Source organism: Lepisma saccharinum, chromosome 1 (genome assembly GCF_977018435.1).
Source record: "Lepisma saccharinum chromosome 1, izLepSacc3.1, whole genome shotgun sequence".
NCBI classification, from domain to species: Eukaryota; Metazoa; Arthropoda; class Insecta; order Zygentoma; family Lepismatidae; genus Lepisma; species Lepisma saccharinum.
Window position 1 is genome coordinate 93,130,725 of NC_139229.1, and position 23,745 is coordinate 93,154,469.

Genomic DNA, 23,745 nt, shown 5'->3' on the forward strand with positions numbered 1-23,745 from the left:
ATTCTAGCTACGGGCCTGGTCCCATCATCTTTACTTCTAGCTTTCGTTCGGTGTCACCTCTACATTTATATTACACCCACTTCATTAATCTAATAAGTCTTGTAAAATATAAATAATACAAAGAGAATGCAAAATGGATTCAAATTGAAACACATAGTGCAACACTGGAAGAGAGAAGAGCGTGGTTCACTCCAGCTCGCTGGTGGTCCTACGAACTGCGCATGTCCGTTTTGACGAGACGACCTTCCTGGAGTATCCATCTGCATGTATTTCGCCATATGTACGCGTCGAGCTTCTGCTAGCCGTCCTACGCTTTTAGCATGGTAGGGAATGCCTTACGGAGGTTAAGCGGAGGCTTTGCACGAAACGAACTACAGGGGAGCTGAGTGGCTCTGACCCGTGGTTTCTGCTTCTCACCAAGAGAATTTAACACTCTACGTTTATGAACATCTCAGTTATTGTTTATTTTGTATATTACTGGGGGTTCACTGCACATTTGCGCTATACAGCCAAAAGCGCCTGGTACCAAGTTTGGTTATCGTGACTGTCACCAATTAGCTTGGAGACTCCGAAAACTATGGATTCGACACTAATATCAGTCATTTTTGACATTTTATTTTTCACCTCCTCTCATCCTCCATCCCGATAGGTGATGAACCCAACCCAATGAGTTGAACGGCATTGGGACTGTCACTATTCATCTTAGCGACCCAGAAAACTATGGATTCCACACTATCAGTCTTTTTCGATTATTTTTACATGTCACCCCTTCCCACCCCTAGGGGTGCCAGGGGTGTCTTACCCCCACAGTATTTCTTTCGAGATTGCAAGCGATACGTGTATCAAGTTTGGTTGAAATCGCTCCAGGCGTTCGAGAATTGTGCCGGAACAAACACACACATATACACCCATTTTTATACGTATATACCTAGGTATAGAGATTATGTGTGTGTTGCTGGAGTCTGAACCAAAAATTTTCTAGTCTAATACACACACACACACACACACACACACACACACACACACACATATATATATATATATATATATATATATATATAAATGGAAACTATTTAATCCTGCTGTGCAATTCTTATGTTTGAAAGTATTGCTCCCATGTGTTGTATTTTCAAATGTTCCCAACTTAATAAAAAAGAGATTCAGTCAGAGAAACACAAATGTAAAGAACAATTTTTAATTGAAAATATAACTTTCTAATCTTTAAAAAAAATACAGCAAACCATACATGATAACAACAATCACTTCAGTGTTCAAATTTAATAAGGGAAAACACTCAAAGACAATTTAACAGGCCACAAGGAGGACAAAATGAATCCACACTGCATGAAAGCTTATTTTACCCATTGTGCTTCATCTTCACTGGCAGCTGAATAATCTCATCATTAACTAATTGATTTAAGCTAAAAAGTCAGGGAAATATAAACACAATTTAACTAAACAACAACAAAAAATACTATGAAATGGGAGATACTGTTGCCTATCCCTCGCCTTCTCCTTCACCTTCGCCGGCACCAGAGTCCATTCCGACTTCCTCGTAATCTTTCTCCAAAGCTGACAAATCCTCTCTTGCCTCTGTGAACTCACCCTCTTCCATACCCTCGCCTACGTACCAGTGGATGAAGGCTCGCTTCGAGAACATGAGGTCGAATTTGTAGTTAAGCCTACTCCAGGCCTCAGCAATGGCGGTCGTGTTGCTCATCATGCACACGGCTCGCTGGACTTTCGCAAGATCCCCACCCGGCACGACGGTCGGTGGTTGGTAGTTGATGCCCACCTTGAAACCGGTCGGGCACCAGTCGACGAACTGGATGGTGCGCTTGGTTTTGATGGTTGCGATCGCGGCGTTGACATCCTTCGGCACCACGTCGCCTCTGTACAGGAGGCAGCAGGCCATGTACTTGCCGTGTCGAGGATCGCACTTCACCATCTGATTGGCTGGCTCGAAGCAAGCGTTGGTGATTTCCGCAACCGACAGTTGCTCGTGGTAGGCCTTCTCCGCGGAGATGACGGGAGCGTACGTCGCTAAGGGGAAGTGGATTCTAGGGTAAGGCACCAGGTTGGTCTGGAACTCTGTCAGATCCACGTTCAGGGCGCCGTCGAAGCGCAGGGACGCTGTGATGGAAGACACGATCTGTCCGATGAGTCGATTCAAGTTGGTGTAAGTTGGTCGTTCTATATCCAAGTTTCGTCTGCACACGTCGTATATAGCTTCGTTGTCTACCATAAACGCACAGTCTGAATGTTCCAAAGTTGTATGGGTACATAAGATAGAATTGTAAGGTTCGACGACTGCTGTGGAGATCTGAAAGCAGGAAAAGCAATGTGCAATATTCCATTTACCATAGCTTATCAAGTCCGCGAGTCAGTGGAATTTTGATCACGTTTCTTTTAGTATTGAAATTAAGGACTCCCTGGTGGTGTAGTGGTAACGTCGTCGCGTTGTAATCAAGGGGTCTCGGACTCGATACCAGGTGAAGGCACATAATGCTTCGTATCCCACTTTAAACTGTAGGTCCAGTCTCGATTACCCTTTCTGTGCACAAAATGGACTTAAAAAACTCAAACTCAAGTATAGAAAATAGAAGATTGCATTACATTAACATGTGTAAAAAGTAAAAGATGGCTACAAAAATATGTTCATTCCTGCTGACTCATCGATCTTGGACATTCATGTGATCCTTCCACAAACAGACGAAATTGTTGGAGATTGAAGCAACCAGGGTAAGTAGATGTATATATATATTTTTTTTAAATCGTGGTAACAGATGAGGCGTAAATTTAAAAGAAAGTAAACAGAAGGTGATTGTTCAAGACATTAGCACAGAGTGTAATACTGCTGTAACATGGAAACTTGGGAAGATGTGTGTGTGTGTGTGTGTGGATAGGAATGGACAAAACAAGTTGCAAGTGCAACACTTGAGACGAGATTTGTAAACAGCGAAAACCGACAGAAAGAAGGCAGAAAAACTGGAAGGATAACATACTAAAGTGAGTTGTGATACAGTAAGTAATTTAGGAAAAGACTGATCAGAAAACTGTGTAAAGAAGTTGACTTATTTGAATGAATGGGGACAAATATTTGTTTTTTTCTGCTATTATGTTGCTTTTCTGCTTCTTTTTGGCTGATCGCAACTTATTTCAATTATCAATGGAAAATAAATTAGGAAAATTGATACTTCGAGAAACCATTCCTGTCAAAGAATTTTCTCTTTAATTGTCAATCTCGAATAAACTATTTTTACCTCAAAGTTGAGCGGTTTTATTAATTGATCGCGTAAACATTGAAGTATTTGGTTAACCAATTTGCTAATTTTGAGTTACATCGTCTTATTCCACAATTGCAGAAAATCTCAGCGCTCAGTGACTCGCCGGGGGGAGGGGGGTACGTATACTTTTTTTTTTAGTAGTCAGCCCTCGTTTTGCCATCTTTTCCTGCCTTTTAGGTTGTTTTTTTTTTTTTCAGGAAAACTGGGCCAGAAAGATTGGTTGACCCCACCAACCTCCTCTTGGGTAGGCTATTGGCAACACTATGTTACGTTTCCCTTCCTACCTGAAGGCTCCCTTTCCCCCACAACTAAAACACAATCATAAGTCACATCGACATAAAAAAGATTTTACCGGATTATGCATTCAAACGTACCTGTGGTGCTGGATAGATTGCAAATTCCAGCTTGCTCTTCTTCCCGTAGTCCACAGAAAGTCGTTCCATCAGCAAAGACGTGAAACCTGACCCGGTTCCGCCGCCGAAGGAGTGGAAGATAAGGAATCCCTGAAGACCTGTGCATTGGTCGGCCAACTTTCGGATTCGGTCGAGAACCAAGTCTACGATTTCCTTCCCGATTGTGTAATGACCTCGTGCATAGTTGTTGGCTGCATCTTCCTTTCCTGTGATCAGCTGCTCAGGGTGGAATAGTTGCCTGTACGTGCCGGTCCTCACTTCGTCTGCAATGAAACCATGATTGTCACCGATATATGTCTTCCAAGCTAGTTCGCAATACGGCAATGATCTCGAATTTCATATAGGAATGGACATTTGTGCATTTATTCTCATCTATTTAATTCAGGCGCTCAGTTAGGACATGCACAAACAAACCTATCTGAGAACACCCAATTGACAACATCTCTTCCACGTATAGTAGTACATCATGGACTGCATTTTGCAGACTAACGAGTCTCTGGCGTCAGGATTCACAGCCAGTAGAATTCTCTGTGGGGCTCGTGTTGTGCGTTGTCCATTTGTGTTTGTGATTGTCCTTTCATCTTGTCACCATTCATCCTTAGGCAACCTCCGTGGCGGAGTGGTTAACATGGCGCCAGGGGTTGCGGGTTCGAATCCCGGCATGGGAGTTCTTTGTGAGTATTCCTTCATCAATTTCATCATATCACCGCTCACCCTTATCGGAGCGATTAATGAAAGTAGCAGGAAAGCGATGTAAAATAACCTAATTCAATCAATAAATCATTCATTCTCATCTTCGCGATTAGCCAAAATTGAAAGAAGAGCGAAGTAAAATTAATAAATTCAATCAATCAATCAATTTATATCCTTCAACGTAGCTTTATGACAGAGGAAGGGGCAAGTCGAACACATGTAGTTATCTAGTGTTGCTGAACCTAGAAGTGGGCCGTGGTCAGGCGCGGATGCACGGGGAGGGCGATAGGGGCGATCGCCCCTCCCAACTGCTTTTTTTTGTTGTTGTTGTTGTTGATATGTCTAATATTACTGAAGACTCAAATGTTTTCTTTCATCGTGAAGTTTAAGAGACTCGAGAATATGTTTAAAAGCTTCATTTAAGTCCATCTTATGCTCCCGATAGGCTAATTGTAACTGGACCTACAGTTTAAATTTGTATCCGAATCTCTTGCAATATGCCTCAAAAGGGGATCGAACCCAAGACCCCTTGAGATAATAGTTTTTCGTTTTCTTTGGTTATTCATTTTACCCCTCGTATCTGATCGATCAGTTTACTGTAGCAATGCAGGTAATTATGATAACGACATTCAATAATAACAATCTATTTTGTCTCTGGATCCCTATTTTTGCAAACCACTACTCTAATCTATGGAAGTCAGCTTGGTATATTGTTTGTATAAAACAGTGCAACTGTAGGTTAGCATTTATTCTAGGTGAGGTAAAGTACTAGCATTCCAAACCGTAACATGTGGATCAGCCACTACTGTAGACTCAGTCCCGATTAGCCTATCTGTTCATAAAGCGGTTTTAAAACAAAACTCTAACACAAGCAAGTGTATGTTAGAATTGATTTTCGGCGAGCTGAGGTGTCCGACCGAAATTCGCCCCTCCAAACTGTAACTTCTGGATCCCCCACGGGCCGTGGTGTAAACGCCACCGTCTTGTAATCAAGGAGTCCCGGATTCGATTCCAGGTTCGTCGCTTTTCTGATCATCGTGCTCATAAAGATGAATGATGATTTGATGGAACTGACGAAGGGAGATATACAAAGGAAAACACCCGTGCACAGGCCAAGATTCGAACTTAAGACATTCGGTGACGGGCCGTGAGTCGAGCACTCGCTCGGCCATCGATGCGGCAAGGAACAAACAAAATGAAATGTCCATACTTTACCCAGGATTCGAATCTGGAACCCCTGAATTATTAGCACCAATGACTCCGCAACGCAGAACGGCCAGATCGATAATGTGTCCCTTCATAGCCCGGTATAATTAATGCAAAGGCGATAATTTGACCGTTATTGTATAATTTTTAGGATTGCTTGTAGTAACTACATCTACAAGTATCTATTAGCTGTAATAAAACTGGACACAAGGCATTGCAACAAGTGAGAACATACACATGGATTTTATACTCTCTTTCATTTTGAATAAGATGGTACTAAGACCAAGAACGTCGGTTTTCATATTGTTTTATTGATTGAGACAAAAACAAGTCCAATCCCAAAGAAACTTGTCAAGGCAATGCCGAAAGCGAGACAGGTCTGTAAAATCGAGAAGAGACCTAGATGCGCTGTCCCAAGTCTCGTCTTGTTCGAGACTTTAGAATGTAAATTACGTGAGAAATTCACAAAATCAAAATTGATTTGCTATGTCACTTGTTCAGACATGTCAAGAGGGATATTTTAACACCATGTTTACATGACATCAGGAAAAGGAATGGATATGAAAGAAGTGTCAGAGATAAGAGAAAGGAAAAAGGAATAGAAATGAAGAGCCACACACGCAGAAATAAAAGGGGAAATGGAAGTAAAATAAAGAAGCGATGGACAGAGGGGACACAGGAGAGAAAGGAAGAAAGGGAGAGAAATAGAGAAACAAGATGCACAGAGAGAGAGAGAGGTAAAAAGAAATTAGAAAGAGAAAAAGAGAGTGGTTGAAGAAAGGAAGAGAAATAAAGAAACAACGGAGAGAGAAAGAGATATAGAGGAAGGAAATGGGAGAGAAAACACAGAGTAAGAAGTGATCAAGAACCAAGAAGAAGACAGAAAGCTTGAAATATGATGCAAAGAATCAGAAAAGGTAGCAGGGAATGATAAGTAGGCATTTTGTTTACTTTTACAACTAAGAAATGATACCATTATTATTTTTAAATTGCGTGTTTGCAAACATTTCTAAGCAAAAGTCTGGAGCAGGTCTTTCTCGCAGAAAAAGCTTCTTTTTGCTAATTTAAAACAAAAACACTTGATCGACAATAGATTACGTGGAATGCCAGGAGTCTCTGCCAACTGCGAACCAACACTATTATCTAGGAAGCCCTGATTAATTAACCTAGGGAACACTTATTAAATCTCATGTCTTGAAATCTGTATTATAATCTCGCACAGCCGAAACTATCTTACGGTGACTTTGATCCCCAACTTTAGTCTAAGTCCAGAAGTTCACGACAGAGTGAAGTGATTCTACAGACATGCAAAGCATATTTGCTCCACAAAACGACATGAAATCCAGATAGCGACTGCTGAAAACTTACCGACTACAGTAGGTTCTAAGTCAACCATCACTCCTCTGGGGACATGTTTTCCCGCTCCAGTCTCGCTGAAAAAGGTGTTGAAGCTGTCGTCGCCACCTCCCACCGTCTTGTCGGACGGCATCTGACCATCAGGTTGGATTCCATGCTCCAGGCAGTATAACTCCCAACACGCATTACCAATTTGGACACCAGCTTGGCCAAGATGTACAGAGATGCATTCACGCTGTGATCAAAAGTTATTATTGCCATTACATTTTAACATAACATTACGCGGTGTGTCTTAACGTTTCAATACATCGTTTCATTTATACAAACAAAATATGTACAAGGGCTAAAAAGGCTTCAGTTAATCGAAAACTAACCTCAACAGTCCACACAAGGAAGATCTGGTTTACCAACTGAATTTTCAAGTCATATAAAAATTAAAAATTAAAAACCGTGGTAAATATTTATTGCGACTTGTGAAAGCTACCTGATAGCGCATTGATTTAAATGTATATTGTTTTAATATTCACAATTTAACAAACATGCTTACTATCTTACGGGATTCATCAGGATCATGAGGGTAAGCTTTGAGTAGATTAAATTGATGAAGGAACGTCCATGTCCCAGAACGTTCAGTGGTGAAACTTTTTTCACTGCATATAAACAACTATTGTTTAATATCTTTACAAAATAATATTAATTAAATTTAAGAGAAATTTTCTTGTAAGTGTGATGGAATAGTCTGCTTCAAACAATAGTCAGTTACACAAATAAAATAGGTGCAAGGGCAAAAAAAGTTTCAGTTAATCGAAAACTAAACTTGCGTATCACAACCGTCGTAATTTGCAACCATTCCTCATCTACAGTTTTTTGTGTTTTGTGTATCATATTAAATGTTGGTAAAAAATGCTAAAAGATAATAAGCATTCAGTAACTACACAGAAACTCGTTAATCCTGGCCTTACTAGTGTATACCGGCTCAGATGAAGAAAATCACAAACTGGCCTTTTGGATTATCCAAACATACATACAGACGTTTTCGTTAATTTGTAAGTGGATGAGTATTAAATTGGTAAATCTAACTAAGAAACTTGTAAAATAATTGTAATAATAGCTAACTCGCGGTATGGAAACTCTTTAAAAGCTAAGTATGCTCAAATCCAGGTAATTTTACTTTGTACAAAGTCTCTTCATCGACTCCTATCGTTGCTTTTCCTTGACTTAAATCTGTCCATACTCATTCAACAAGATATCCAATTGTGTTCACGGTGTTGGATCAATGTGCAAATAGACCAATCATTTAATATGTATTCGAGTATTTCATACTAATCAGTACCAGCACTAGATGTTTAGAAACCCAGCCATAAACTTAAAATGTCCAACTAAATTTTGATAATGAAACGTCAAATATCAAACATAGTTTACGAGAATGGGAAGGAAGATCCCAGTAAGTCGACAGCTATGATACTCAAACTAACTGTGCATTTACATACTTGATTTCATTATATTCGTAAAAGGACGTCACTGCCTCGTTTCTTGAACATTAAACATGAAGCAGCATTTCTAAAATGTCTAACGATGGTCAAGTTTTCAACAAAACTATTCTAACACTTCTAAATAATATTAATACCTTGCAACAATATGGCAGAGTACGTAAACCTGAAGAATATTGCACATTACTTAAGTGTATACGTTTGTTTTTCCTTAACGTAACTTATGGCTAAGTCGTACTTTTCAAGATCACTGCTTCAAAAGCGCTTGGTTAAAAGTGTAATTGTGTAGTCTGAGATTGTTCCATGCACGTCCAGAGCTCCAAAACATACAAGCAAAAGAAAAGTGCATGTAAACAAATTGAACAAACGTATGTTGCTACCTATTATATGTTCATTACTTGCTTGTTTTGAAGCACTTTCTTGACACTGTAGGCACAAAGAAAAGCAAATGTAAGAAGTGGCGAATACCTTTAATATACATTATATGGAAATGTGAAACCTATTATATATTTTAAATTTGAAATGAGCATATTTATACTTACCATTGTGATAAAGTTCCAAAAAGTACTTCAAACACCAAAGCACGTTAAAATATATCTAAATTGGTTTCAAAAAACCGGCATTACAGCAACTTATTTATTGCCGTTCCTAAGCAACTTACAAAAAATAGAACATCGGATTGTCGAGAAATCTTTATTCTTACTAATTTCTTCTTTACGAACATTAATTCACTCTGAAAAATGATACATTAGTAACTTCAAAACATGCTTTACACGTTTCAACGAAGTTCTAAAGCATAAATGTGTCCCATGAGCAATATTTTTGCAGATAAATCGAACCTTTTGAGAGACAGTCAATATTAACTTAGAAAACGGGAATTTGTCCAGGAGTGCATAACGAATCGTTAATGATCCAGAACACAAATTAATATTAAGTAAATTATACATTATTACATAGTTTAACGTGTTTGAAACTGTTGTCAACCTATTTCGGTCATCAATTCTACAAAATTAATATAGAAGTGAATGCTATTCGTAACTTAGTATTTAAAATATCTACCATTACATGTGAAATACTTTCGCGAATGGTTTACAAAATTGAATAGGACAGTTTGATACAAGTCACATCTCTTTAGTTTGTTCATTTTGTGGTTTTCCATAAATCTCCTCGATTAACACTCAAATAGATAAGTTTCTGATAATGATATTTTTGTCAGGTATGTTTCAAACAATCTTTGAATAATGTTTAAAGTTGTAAAATTGAGAACACAAAAAAATCTCATCAATTGTACAATGCGATACAGCATAAAAACTTTTAAAAATATATGTTTGTAACGAACAAAGCATATCTAGTTATGACAATGGTGAGGTGGGAAAAGGGGCTATTATTCATAAATGTATGAAGCGATTTAGAGTAAAATGAGTGAAGTTTGATGTACAAGATGTTCACTCCTTGCATACAGAAAGAAGAATGAATTCGCAAAATATTACATGCATCGACTCAGCGGCGTAAGGATGTGTTTTCAGTTGAGGGGTTACAAGGTTTACGTAAGAAAACATTTGTAGGTCTATATGAAATCGAGGGGGGAAATGAAGAATAAGCGGGGAAGCGAATAGAAAAGTGACAATTGTAGAAGGAAGAACCGTGCATTGAGATTTGAAAAAACCTTCAGTGCCGGGTTGGTGGTTTGGGTACTCGTAGATTAAATTGATTAATTTTACCATTTATTTGTGCACAAATTTCATGTCTGTTAGCTCGCGACGAGTTTGTGGTGGTTGGATATTCAAAACATACATAACATTTTCGTTTTATTGAGATGCCTCAGAGTAGGTATTCTTCTCTGCCGAACAACGGCGAGGAAAAAGCTGAGGAAAGATTAGTTTTAGAATCAATGGTCCAGATAGGGAGCAGTATTCAAGAATAGGGGAAACAGAAGATTTGAAAAATATGCTTGGATGATTGGTTTTGGATTGCACTGAGCCTGTACAGAAGTCAGACATTACTCTTTTAGTGGTGTCTGTAATATGCTCATTAGGGTTCAGTTTTACATCGACGGTAACCCAGATTTTTTGAGAAGGGACTTTTTTGATGGGATTGCTTTCAAGAGAATAAACAGATGGCACTTTGTTCCTTTTTATGGAAATAGCGAGGCAGGAGTGTTTCTGGAGATTCCAGATTCCACTTTCGAAACCACACAAGTATTTCTTCAAGAGGTTGTTGTAAGATTAATAAATCATGTGCTGATGAGATTTCTTTGAAGAGTTTAGTCATCGGCAAACAGAAGTACATTTATAGGGAAGGAACACAGTCTGTCAGGGAGATCATCTTTGTAAGGAATGAACAAAAGTGGGCCAAAGACGCTCTCCTGGGGGCCTCTAGACAAAACAGGTAGAAAACTAGAAGAAGTGTTAGAAAGGTCAACACGCTGCTCTCGTGTACGCAGATAGTCTTCCAGCAAAGATAGAAGTTTACCATGGATGTTACATCTGCATTGTTATTTATGAAACTAGGGTTTATCGAAGATTTTTGAAATGCCCAAATGTATATATAATGTCAAGCTGGAGATTATTTGAAATGGTTTCAGTAGCATGTGTCAGTAATACTGAAAAATAGGTCAAGCAATAGCTGTCACAAACAACACCATGCTGAGCAGTATTTTTATGAGGGGGTGCAAACTTCAGCAACTTGTCTCTGATTATTTTCTCATAGTCAATAGAGAAGGTGAGAAAAGATGGATTGGTCTATAAGAGTTTACAGAATCCTGTATCCAGATTTATAGATCGGTACCAGGGACGTGTTTACCCCCCTTCCCCCGAAAGACTTACTATATACTAAAATTAATTAATGAAATAATAAAGTAACTAAAATTAAATAATGAAAATACACTCGTTGTTTAATCGATATTCAATAAATATTCAATTCTTTATTTATTTGATAATAATTTCCTTGCCAGGGCAGGGTTTTTTTTTACAAATTTTGCCGACCTTTGCTTACGTAAGCTAGATAATGAATATGTACTGTTATATCACTATCCTTATACCGTCTTTTTACCTATTCATCTAATAAAATATAATATTAACCAATTATAATTATTTAGAATTAATTTAATATAATTATTTTAATTTAAACATTATTATTATTATTATTATTATTATTATTATTATTATTTTGGTTCGGACCCCTCCGAAATATATTTGTAGGTACGTGCCTGGTCGGTACAATAGTTGTACGCTCTAACAGTTCAGGAAACACACTTGTATTAAAACACTTATTTCTTCAGGAGAGGTTTCAATCGAAGAGCATACTTTACATGATGAAGAAGTTCAGAAACTGAAATAGATGTAACGTTGTCTACAACTACTTTGTAATGGTAGAACCACTACATGATCCTTCTTTATTATTAGTTTTTTGATGAATGTTTAATATTAGTTTATTTACTGACAGCTATTCTTTTTTATGCAGCTTCCAATGTAATTTGCTGTAGGGATGGCCTAGGTGACGGTGAAAGCCAGCTTGCAGAAGACTGTTAGTTTTAAAATCTTGTCCTTTCAACCTGAAAGGGGTTGAAAAATGTTCCGTTTACTGTTGTTTTTTTTTTCCGAATCGCCTATATAAGAGAACCGATTGAGTAAAGGGGGTTGGTATTCTTACGTTTTTTTGGCAAGAGGGGAGACCTTTGGAAGGTTCTTTGGTGCCGGTAGAGTGGCGGGGCTAGTCAAATGGCTAGCGGACACGGATCAACCATTTGCTTTCATCGAATTGCATAGATAAGTCCACGCATTCTGACAAGCTAGATACATTTTTAACTAGTACTGCTGGTCTAACAGTACGCCAGCGTACGAACCTCTCATGTATATATATTACAGTGTTTCAATTAAAGAGGATCATGTCATTTTTTATGTGGATGTTATTTCATATGTAATTCTTTGTACATATTTAATCAACGAAATAAATAGTATTTTTATATATTTTTAAACTGAACGTCTGAGCTATCATTCAAGATAAAATAACTGAGTTTTCCCTAATATCCATGGTAAATAATATGGTAGTTATTCTATGTCTTTAATTCGATTTGAACCGCACTGTTAGTTTCTTAAGTGTTATGCTAATTATTTTGCCTGGGGAAGTAACGAAACAAGTAACAGGTGGAGCCAAGGCAGGTTAATCTTCCCAGAAGAGAAATAGAGCATAACAACTTATACAGTTACCTTACGATACTAAATACTCCCTCTGTCCCATAATTATTGTCCGGTACACCTTTGTTTGTTGTCTCATAATAATTGCCCTATATTCAAACTGTGACATTGGTGTATACAGAAGAAGAACATGAAACAAGGGAATGAATCATACAACTTTACTACTCAAGGATCAGTACAAATTGTGCTTTCCATTTGCCTCTTCGTCTGTCATTTCTGTACTACCATTTTGGCATGCCGGACTATAATTATGGGACAGAGGGAGTAGTTAACTTGAAAAGTTGTAGCTTGGAGGAAGAGCTATATTTGCCAACCCAGTTTCCAACTATATGTCTTCTCTGGATGCTAAAGAGAGAGAATTTTGTGCAATCGCGTACGACAAGGTGAACATAGAACATCCACATTTTTATTGCAATTTGTCATTTCTAATTGCAATTGAACACTTCAGCGTTTTGTTCCGTCTTATTTGTTTGTTGTTGTTAATATATGAAGACTCAGTTTATGCACTAGAGACATAAATAAAACACATGTAAGTCTTCAGATATTTATTTCATTGCAATTAATGATCACTGATTGCGTGTAATTTGTTTTCCAATAAAATGTCCGGGAGAAAGTAACGGTGAAAGTAACTTGTTACTTTTCAAGCACCACTAACTGTAACTGAGTTACTTTTAAAACGTAACTTTCCGGAGACACCCAAATGTCAACCTCCCTTCCACGTAATAAACCCTGAACTGCAATTTGCAGAGTGGCGAGGCTCTGGCGTCTGGACTCGCAACCAGTACAATCATAGACAAAGTATGTGGCATAATTCTCTGCAGGGCTTGGGTTGTATCGTCCATACATATTTGTCATTGTCCCCCCATCGATCTCATCTTATCACCATTCATTCTCATAATCGCGATTAGCCAAAATGGCAGAAAAGCGAAGTAAAGTAAACCAAATCAATCAATCAATCCTGCATCTTTGGGTCAATCGCGGCGATGAGTTGCAGCATGAAGCATTACCTGAAATCGATGAAAAGGGCTAACGCCTATTTCACGAACAGGACTCGAAACAAGAATTTTCGGAGGAAACATCTTCGTTCGAACAGTCAACGCGCTGGACAGTGGCGGCCCAGGCCAGGAGAGTTAGTGGGGAGGGGATAACCACTCAGTTTGGCTCAGATACGTACTCTCTTAAAATGGACCCGCGAAACAGTTCAGGATTTGGGGGTTTGGTGGGAGTTTAGCCTCGGACCTCCATCTACCAAGGGGAGTCCACTAGCAAGAAAAAAATCTTTGAAAAGAGCCACAAAATGTTTAAATGGAAGGTAATTAAAATCCATGTATGTATACGTATGCATAAGTGTGTTTATATATACAGTGTCGCAAAATAGTATTTACACTCTTTGAACGTTAATAACAGAGAAAGTATTAAAGAGAACTTGACTGGACTTGTATTTGAAGCTGTAAGTGTGTGTGTGTGTGAGGGTGTAGGTATTCTGTTGTTTTTAGTTCCGTCACACTCACAGCCCACCAGGCGGTATGCATTAGTGTACACAAAATGGCAGAGGCGAGTAATTTTTCTTTCGAGAAACGTAACAAGTGTTGAATATCCACCCAGATCTTCCGATTTAACACAGTTATATTTCTGCCTGAGGGGAACTATGAAGAACGATGTGTAACCCTAAACCCACCCACAAAGACACGGACACTGGATGACGTGAGACATGCGATTGAGACTATACCCTGTCCCAGGTAACTGTGGAGCAAGGACGTGCATAGCGTCAGAGAAGCGAGGGAAATAAATCCATTGGCCAGAGTGAAGCAGTAGACGCTGATGGGAAGGCTGGTAACTGCAGTCGCTTTCCCCCACTCCACGGAATTCCGTCCTCTCGCGCGTTCATTGGTGGAGCCGTCTCGCGTCACTACTTGCGCAGTGAGCTGGGACGGAGTATATCTGTGCTTCCCTTCCCGTGGAAAACGTATCTGTTGTTGTCGATCTGTTCTACAGCGTTGACGACTATGTACTTCTGCTAAGGAACGTCTATAATTTTAAGGTATGTGACACGTTAAAAATATTTATACTTGCTGTTATTAGTGTTCCTGTTATTAACGTCCAAATAATATAAACACTACTTTGGGACACTCTGCATATGAAATAATTAATAATCTTGCATAATCTGGTGAAACACGATCGTCAAATCCACAGTGGTCTTGACTGTCACGTGGGAAACTCCGTCTCGATTCCTGGGTGGGTGATTTTTAACTCTGAATTATTCCTGTAAAAAGCGGTTCTGGGGTTCGCTCAGCCTGTGATCAACGGTACTTGGTATGTTCCTTTGAATACCTCTATACTAACTGGGTCCCGGTTTCGATACCCGGTGGAGGCTCATTGAACAGTGGTTCGGATTCCACTTTAAACTGTAGGTCCAGTTGCGATTAGCCTATCTGTGCATAAAATTGACTTTAAAAAACATATCAAACAAATTGACTCTATACTAGCTGGATGGATTATCAGAGAAAATTTTCCCCGATAATGAAAACAACGTCAGAAAGTCATGAAAAGAAAATTCTTAATCCCATTTTGGATTTTTTTAATGTACCTTTAATTTGATATATCTTTGAATTTGTTCACGGCATGAACAATTTATTATTAGCCAGCAGTTATAGCACGGTCTAAGCAGCACTTGACCCTGATTACTTACACTCTGTCTCGGGAATCTGTGGAGCAAGTCCGTGCATAACTGTAGAGCCGGACCCTGTGGCCGAGTGGTTAGCACATCGCGCTGCGACACCAAGGGTCCCGGGTTCGAATCCCGCTCGAGCTTGGTTGTTTGTGAATGTCCATTCATCAATTTCATCATTTCATCACTCATCCCCATCTTCGCAAATTAGCCTAAGAGGCACAAAACGCGAAGAAAAATAAACTAAATCAATCAATCAATCATAACTGTAGAGAAGGGGAGAAAGCGAGTGCGCAGAGCAAAACAGTGCGCGCCTCTGCAAACTGCTGCAGCAGCCTTTTGCCCTCCATGCAATCACTCTGATGCGTTCATTGGTCGAGTCCTCTCGAGCCTTGCTTGCGCAGAGGTCTTGTTTTCGTTCGTTTGCTCCAGAAATTCCCAGGACAATGTAACTCTTCTAGTCCTTATTTTATTTACATCCATTGTCACGCTACATTTGTTGTATTCCTCTAGATTTTCGCTTTCGATTCTCGGTCCTAGACAGGCCCGGTTCAGGGTGTGTGCAGGGCCTGTGGAATACAATAATACAATATACGCGGGGCTTATAGCCAAAATTTTTCAGATGTCCGGAAACATTCACATACAAACATTGTGTTCCTTAGTCTAAAATACAAGTGTTCTGCATAGTCTCTATCGTAAATATCAATTAATAGACAATTTATGTATTTAATATTATTGCCTAGAGCAAGAAGCAGAACATGTTGAAGGTTAAAACCAAGAATTAATTAGTGTTTCTTTTCATTTCCAACGTACCACTAGCGCGACGTTAATTACTTTTAATTACAAAACTGGGGCGTCTTTAATACCAAAGTATTGTTTTACATATCAAAGTGGCATTTTTTTTTATCATATCCAATAACATTCTCTATCATAATTCTTTATTCTTAATTGAGTTTCAGTTTTGACCCTGTAGTGAATTTACGTTCTTTCATACAAAATGATATTTTCACTTCATGGTTTCATTCTACAATTAAAAAAATATGAACTTTTCTTTTGATTAAAATATTTGAACATGATTTTTATGGAATCCCTTGTTTAGCATGATTTCAGTAATTTGGATTACTTTAAGTGTCAAAACAATCCACAAAGTCCAGAAAAAATCAGATTAGTTGCTTGATTGGAAGCACCAGCTTCATATAACCTCGCAATAAACTGTACACAAAGAATTATTTTTAACTTGTGCGCGTGCTCTGGTCTCAGAGACTAATTTTTCTTGCTTAATTTCTTCCAGGCTGTAATTTCTTTTCCATCTTTTCTTTTTACCTTTTTCCTCTCTCTCTCTCTCTCTCTCTGTTTTTTATCTTTCTCTGTTTCCTCTTTTATTCTGTCCCTCCCCTCCCTTTACCTTTCCTTCCTCTCTCTCTCTCTCTCTCGTCCACCTCCGTGGCGGATGGTTAGCACAACGCTTTACGACACCAGTGTCCCGGATTCGAACCCCGGCCTGCACATGGGTACTCTATGTGAGGGCGCTTTTATCAATTTTGTTTCATTACTCATCCTCATCGTCGTGATTAGCCGGAATAAAAGTAGAAGAAAAGCGACGTTAAGTAGCAAAAATACAAATATTTCTCTCGCACCCACATAGTGGTTGATCCCTCCCACTCACCCCCAACATCCCCTCCCAAAATTTCCTCAGTACCTCCTATTCTTTTTTTTTTTCACAAAGGTCCAATCTTGGTACTAAATTTACCTTTACACCCCCTAAACAGTGTGCAAATTAACGGTGGAAATTTCCCCGTCATAAAATGTTTTATCCTTAGCAAAAGAAAACCATTTGTATTCCTGCCAACCAACGAAAATTAAAAGCGTATACCATTTCTTAACCATGTAACACGCAATTGAAAAATCATTCGTATCCAGTCATCGAAGATTTTCACGTCGAAAAGTATGCAGCCTAGTGTATTAAATAAGCAACTGATCAACCTCAAGAGGTGAACAACAGCAGGCTGTTTTCCACTTGGGATATTGGCGATATTTTGCATGTATTAAAGTGTTTACAAGTTTCAACTTGGCAATAGAAATGTGCTCAAGTTTTCGGTGATGCTAGCTTGATAGAATCCTTTTGTGTATGAGTTTGAGTTTTCTTACAATGCAAATACAGTAAAACCTCGTTAATCCGGACTAGTGGGAGGATAAGTTGAGCGGTTTAACGAAAGTCCGGATTAACTGAAATAACCTAAAAGAACAGTAGAAGTGCATTAAAACTCCGTTTATAGCAACAAAACACGTTTATTATAGTGTATTTAAAGGGCAAAGGCCTAATACAGTACAGTACAAAGTCTGCGGGAAACATAATTTCATCAGTGGTTGACTGTCTTTTCTTGGGAAGTTCTCTTGTTGACTTCTAACCACATTTAAAACTTTGAATTCGGTTTTTTTTCTGTCCAGATTAAGCGAAGTCCGGATTAACGAGTTTTATTGATACTGATTTGTAAATTACGTGTAAATGTTATCTTAAGATTTAATGACCTAGGTCAAAAATAATGTTCTAAGTTACTTACTTTCTGTAGAACCGCAACACAATAGTTTACTTTACTGACTGGTATCGTATACAAATGTACATACCATAAAAACCTACCTCCCGAGATGAAATCACAAGTACATCACTGAGTTGGCTTCCCCTCCAAAACAAAAAACTTAATTCGCGCACTGTCCCTAAATATATACAGATGGAAAATTTTGGATAAACTCCTGCACTCCCACTTTCTCTTCTCTCCCTATTTCCCTATTGCTTATTCTATTTCTTTTCCCCTCGCTTTCTTTCTCATCTTACACTTCTATATGTCTTGTCTCTTTCGTTTCTATTATCTCTCTATCACTTCTTACATTCCCCCATCCATGGGCGTCAGGAGAGGGTGTCGAACAGGTCTGTCGACCCCGTTGAAATTGGCATCGCTTATTTCAAGTAATAAAAAAGCAGAAACCTTGTTATTGTTAATGTTATTTAGTGTTCGAACAGAATAGCCAAAGTAAAAGCTGCATTATAGCGTAAAGAATTGAGTTAAAAATACAGGAACCTGGTTACGTTTTCATATTCTACAGATTAAACTAAAGATTAAAGTTTTCAAGCTTTAAAAAAATCCGAGTTTTATGTGAGAGTCCAAACAACATTAACTTTACGACTAACATTTTCCCCTAACTTTTAAACGTTGTTCTTGAATGAAATATGTAAAAGTTAATAACAAAATAGAATTACTATGCAGTCCAGTACATATTGTTATTATTATTTCTACTATTCAAGTTTCATAAATAGCCTAAACCCCCCCCTACAAAAATTTCTGGCGACGCCCATGCCCCCATCTTCTTGTCGTTCCATTTATCATCTATATTTCTGTTTAAACGTTCCTACCTATTGATGCCCCGTAAACATGACATCATACGGTCTTCGGTATATCAAACTTCATTACAAAACTTTTTGATTTTAAACCCATATGAAATTTGCTTGTCACCTGGTAAGGTATTTTTAAAATTTACTATACAATGGAATTTTTGTGGAGTTTTCTACGAAGAGAATAGAATTAAAGATATCCCCGCCCCTCGCCCTTCTCGTTCAAGTTTCCTTTTAAAAATGTCGACTACGTGAATGTAGGGCAGACTCTTAAAAGAAGTCAAATTCCCCTCTCTTATAATCACGATTCGCTCTTACAAAATTCTCAGACACATGTTTTTGAGTTTTCTGTTTTTAAGTCCACTTTATGAACAGTTAGGCTAATCGGGACTGGATCTACAGTTTAAACTGAAATCAAAACAACTATGTGCCTCCAACGGGTATCGAACCCAGGACCCCTTGAATACAAGACGACAATGTCATCGCTAAGGATTGTCAGACATGTCACTGGTAAGAAATGTTATTAATATATGGGGTGTACGGAATGCTCTCTCTTCAAAAATTGTAACCCCGATTTCGGGCTCAGAATGCAAACGAAAAACATTAAATTGGTCACCTTCATTCATACATTTTCAGTCTAAAGCAGATTCAATTAGAACTGTAAAAAAATGGTAATTTAATTTTATAACTGTTAAAAAATATTGCTATTTTCGAACATGTTAAGTTAATGATACACAATATTGAAACAATGCAGTCTATTAAGACAACTATGTCTGATAAAGAATTGTCGTTAAATTTGTTACGTTAATAATTTGATATTGTCAAAGTTTGTTTCAAGTCCACGTCATGCTCGGATATGTTAATAAATTTGGACACGCAGGTTTAAATTGGGATCCGAACCACAGTGCAATGTGCCTCTATAGGGGATCGAACCCGGCGCAGCTTGATTACAAGGCGAGACACCGGCAACACAACTGACGTATAACATAGATGAGTGGAAGCAGGATACAACCGCCCACACTTTAAATGATTTCCAGTGATAAGTTCGTATTGGAAGTAGTAATGAAAGTTCATTAGTAGACCTAGTGGCCCGGTACCCAGTCATCATTTGGAGCTCGAACCATCATTTGGAGCTCGATCGCCTTAATGGATTTCTCTCGTAAGGCATGTGTTGCCAACTCCTTACCCGAAAAAATCACCAAGATTATGACGCTCGTCGTAGCTTTTTATGATGTACATTTTGAGGGCAGAGTTGGCAACACTGTGGGTTTACTGTAGCTTTTTATGAGGGGGGGGTTTATTGCTTTCTGTTTGCATCTGGCAACACTACCGTAGATTGACAGTGTTGTTAACCTACTGGGTTTTTCACTGTAAATTTTCATCAAAAAACCTGAGGGGTCCATGTATTTTTTATGTCTGGCAACACTGTTGGGGGCCTAGTGTTGGCGACACTGTGGGTTTACTGTAGCTTTTTATGAGGGGGGTCTATTGCCCTCTGTTTACATCTGGCAATTTTATTGGATGTTTTGTTTGAGGCTCGTTGGTGTTACCTACCCATCCGAAGAAAATTCTACTATATGATTTTTCACTGGCTAAGCTAACCTACAAATAGGAGTTGGCAACACCGACGAGTCTTGAATTATTATTTGAGGCTCGTCGGTGTTGCCTACCCACTCTACAAAAATTCTACTATATGATATTTTGAAACTTTTGAATGCAACTTATCGTAATTTTCCAACTGTGGGACCAAATGTTTATATATCGTGACTTTTGTAAACCTCTTTCGGGAACAATGTGTCGCACACACACACGTGCGCGCGCGTGCCTGTATTGTGACGCAAGCAAACAAAAAAAACTTTGCGTGTCATTACAAAAAAACACTTTGACCGTATTCTTAAATAACTAACAAAGACAATGAATCTTTTTGGCTTCCGCAAACAGATCAACATGGAGACTGCACCACCAAATTCCAATAACCTCTTACCTTCCGTGTTACCTAAACTCAACGGTCTGTTGATCATTCACCTCAACAGCATTTGGACAAAACTGAATGACGATGTGGGCAAGATGTTTTATGTTTTTAATAACAATTTACATTTCTACGAAATTCCGATCGACGGGAAACTTCAAATCACCGTGAATCCGGAAAACGCAGGCGAAATCAAAATTTCTACCGGCAAGAACATTTTTCGAATCAAGCACGACAAGATGCTTTCTAACATTACGTACGATGTGTCTGCAGGAGATTATTTTTACATGGAACTCCTCGGAGATTACGACAAACTCATTCCTCTCTTCGTAGAATTACGAATCGTCTATCCTATTATAAATAACCGTTAACCAAAAATGCCTAACGACATTTTCGGCAACACCAAGCGTGTAGACCACGCAGAAGAGATTCTCATGTTGGACATTCGAGTTAAGAAGTTGAGGACCGATTTGATCGCTTTGCAGGAAACCTTAAACAAAAGTTTAGAGTCGGAAATCGCTACGCTCCAAACGCAATGTCTCGACCCCATTCTGAAAATCGATTCCGAACTGAAAACGCTCATAAAAAATTATGTCGACGTACCTTCTTACGACAGCGTTCAAAATATACAGTTGAGCGTGGATTCGCTTCAAAATGATTTGGCCAAATTACAGCAATTTCAATCGAAAAATGAAGATTTGGAAAAATTGAAACTCGAAATCGAAGAACGAACTTCCGCAATAGAAAAGAATTTCTCCGAACTTCAAACCGTGGTGAACGATATAGACGCAGAACGCTTGCATGTTGTTGTTTCCAAATTACAAGAAGAATTCACCAGCACGTTGGAAGAAATTAAATCCAAGTTGCAGACTTTGGAAGATACAATGACGAACCTACCATCGTCGGACGAACTGCAGGTCATCGGTAAAAGCGTCGCGAACATAAAAATTCAATTGGAGGCCTATCAAGATTTCGAACACATTCAAACCACCATCGCTACGCTTCAGGCGTCCTTGGAATTGATCAACGAAGAAATTAAAAATATTCACGCTGAAGCGAGAGCGTTGACGAGCATTCAAGACACGTTGAGCACGGTTCAGCAGAAGATCGAATATTTAGAAAATTTGAACGTCGAAACGAATCTCGCTCATTTTCATCACGTACTCGACAACATACAGGGTGACTTGGAATCGTTACGGACGAGCGTACCTTCGAGCGAAGATTTGGAAAAATTGAAAACGGCGGTGACGGCACTATCCGATTCGAGCGACATCAAAAGTTCATTGAGCGATCTCGAGAGTAGGGTGGCCAATCTCCCCACCTCCAAAGAATTGCACGTTTTGAAAAGAAACATATCTCGAATGCTGAAACGACTAGAAACGGAAACGGCGAACGTGGAACAGATTCGAGACGAAATTAGTTCGCTGGTGTCGACGCTGCCCACTTCGCAGAGCGTCGCCGACCTTCACACGCAGTTTACAGAGATGCGAAGCATCGTGAACGATCTTACCGAGAAGAGCTCGAAATTGAATCAAGTCGAGAACCTTCAGAACATCGTCGTCAACATCAGAGATCAAGTTGGAGTGCTGGAATCCACGCAGGAATCGACGCTGGCCTCTTTCGGTGCCAAGTTGCAAGAACTCAACGAAAACTACAAGCAGTTGAACGTGGAAGTGAAAATCAAACCGTCGTTTTCTACCGTAACGGATACCATAGTCGAGCATTTGCTGCCCATCGAAAATAAACTCGGACAAGTTCACAGTAATCTGCTCGGCGTCGACACTAAATTCGCTAAACTGCATTTTCTGCAAGCCATCGAAATCAACAGCATACCCAATCAACAGAGAATCTCCACGTTCGTCGAAGGTAACAAACTGTACATGTTGCATCCTTATCATCCGTACTACAAGTTTCTCCTCGACGGCACGATTCAGATAAACGAATTTTCGTACTGGTCTCACGGTAGAAAAGCTAGCGTTCCCACCATGACCTTGATATCGAATCGTGGTGTCCAGAAAGCAGGAAACATTCCTCTGGCACGTTGGAACGAAACGCGCAACATATATGAAATACACGAAGACGAAGATCTCACCGTTTTCGACGTGAGTGCCGGCGATAAGCTGATCATTCAAAACACGAGTGAAGTACCACCCTCTTTGAATCCCATCACGCTGGTGCTTCTCTTGAAACGTAATCTCTAAACAAAAAATGTCTAGGCAGGCCATCGTCGAAGAATTGCATAAACCTGCACGCCGCAACTACGAACGTTTGGCTGTGGTAACCAAGGGCATCGACGACCTCTGGCAAAGTGACCTCGTGGAGATGAGTAGCGGCAATTTGAAAAACGTGCATAAATTGAACAAGGGCAACAAGTACCTTCTCACTGTCATAGACACGTTTTCGAAATTCGCATGGGCTCTACCTTTGAAGGCGAAAACGGGAACATGCGTCACGGAAGCATTCAAATTAATTTTTCGCGAAAGCGGTGGCAGACGACCACGGTTTCTGCAAACGGACAACGGTAAAGAATTTTACAACGCCGTATTCCAAAAATTTATTCAAAAACATGGCATTCGACATTATTCGAGCTTCAGTCACATCAAAGCCAGCATCGTGGAAAGATTTAATCGAACCTTGAAAACACACATGTGGAAACGATTCACGCTTCGGGGAAATTACAAATGGGTCGACATCCTGCCGGAACTCGTCGACACCTATAATGATACAGTACACAGAACAATAGGCATGAAGCCAGTTGACGTTACCAAATCTGACGAGCAGCGTTTAATTTCTACCGTTTACTGTCCAAAGTACACTCCCACGACAAAAAAAGCTAAATACAAAATTGGAGACCAGGTGAGGATCAGCAAATTCAAACGCACCTTCGAGAAGGGATTCACAAAAAATTGGAGCACGGAACTTTTTACGGTGGTTCGAGTTCTACCTGGAAACCAACACACGTATATAATAAAAGATAGTAGCGGCGAGATTTTGAAAGGAAGATTTTACGAAAAGGAACTCTCTAAAACAAAACACCCCGACACGTACCTCATCGAGAAAGTATTGCGTAGGAAAGGTG

General features: G+C 39.2%; 1 protein-coding gene across 2 annotated transcripts in view; it reads right to left on the reverse strand.

Annotated features, from left to right (window-relative positions):
• Window positions 1-1,181: 1,181 nt before the first annotated feature.
• LOC145998008 (tubulin alpha-1 chain-like) overlaps window positions 1,182-23,745 on the reverse strand; it is a 36,126-nt gene continuing 13,562 nt past the window's right edge. Inside the window, exons 1-4 of one of the 2 annotated variants that reach the window (XM_083134661.1) lie at window positions 8,988-9,091; window positions 6,968-7,190; window positions 3,662-3,963; window positions 1,182-2,323 (exon numbers count right to left, since the gene is read on the reverse strand). In XM_083134661.1, the coding sequence (XP_082990787.1) occupies window positions 1,499-2,323; window positions 3,662-3,963; window positions 6,968-7,190; window positions 8,988-8,990 (1,353 nt within the window). In that variant the 5' untranslated portion in view covers window positions 8,991-9,091 and the 3' untranslated portion in view covers window positions 1,182-1,498. Of the gene's footprint in view, window positions 2,324-3,661; window positions 3,964-6,967; window positions 7,191-8,987; window positions 9,092-23,745 lie in introns of those variants that run through there. The other variant, XM_083134662.1, reaches the window with a different exon arrangement.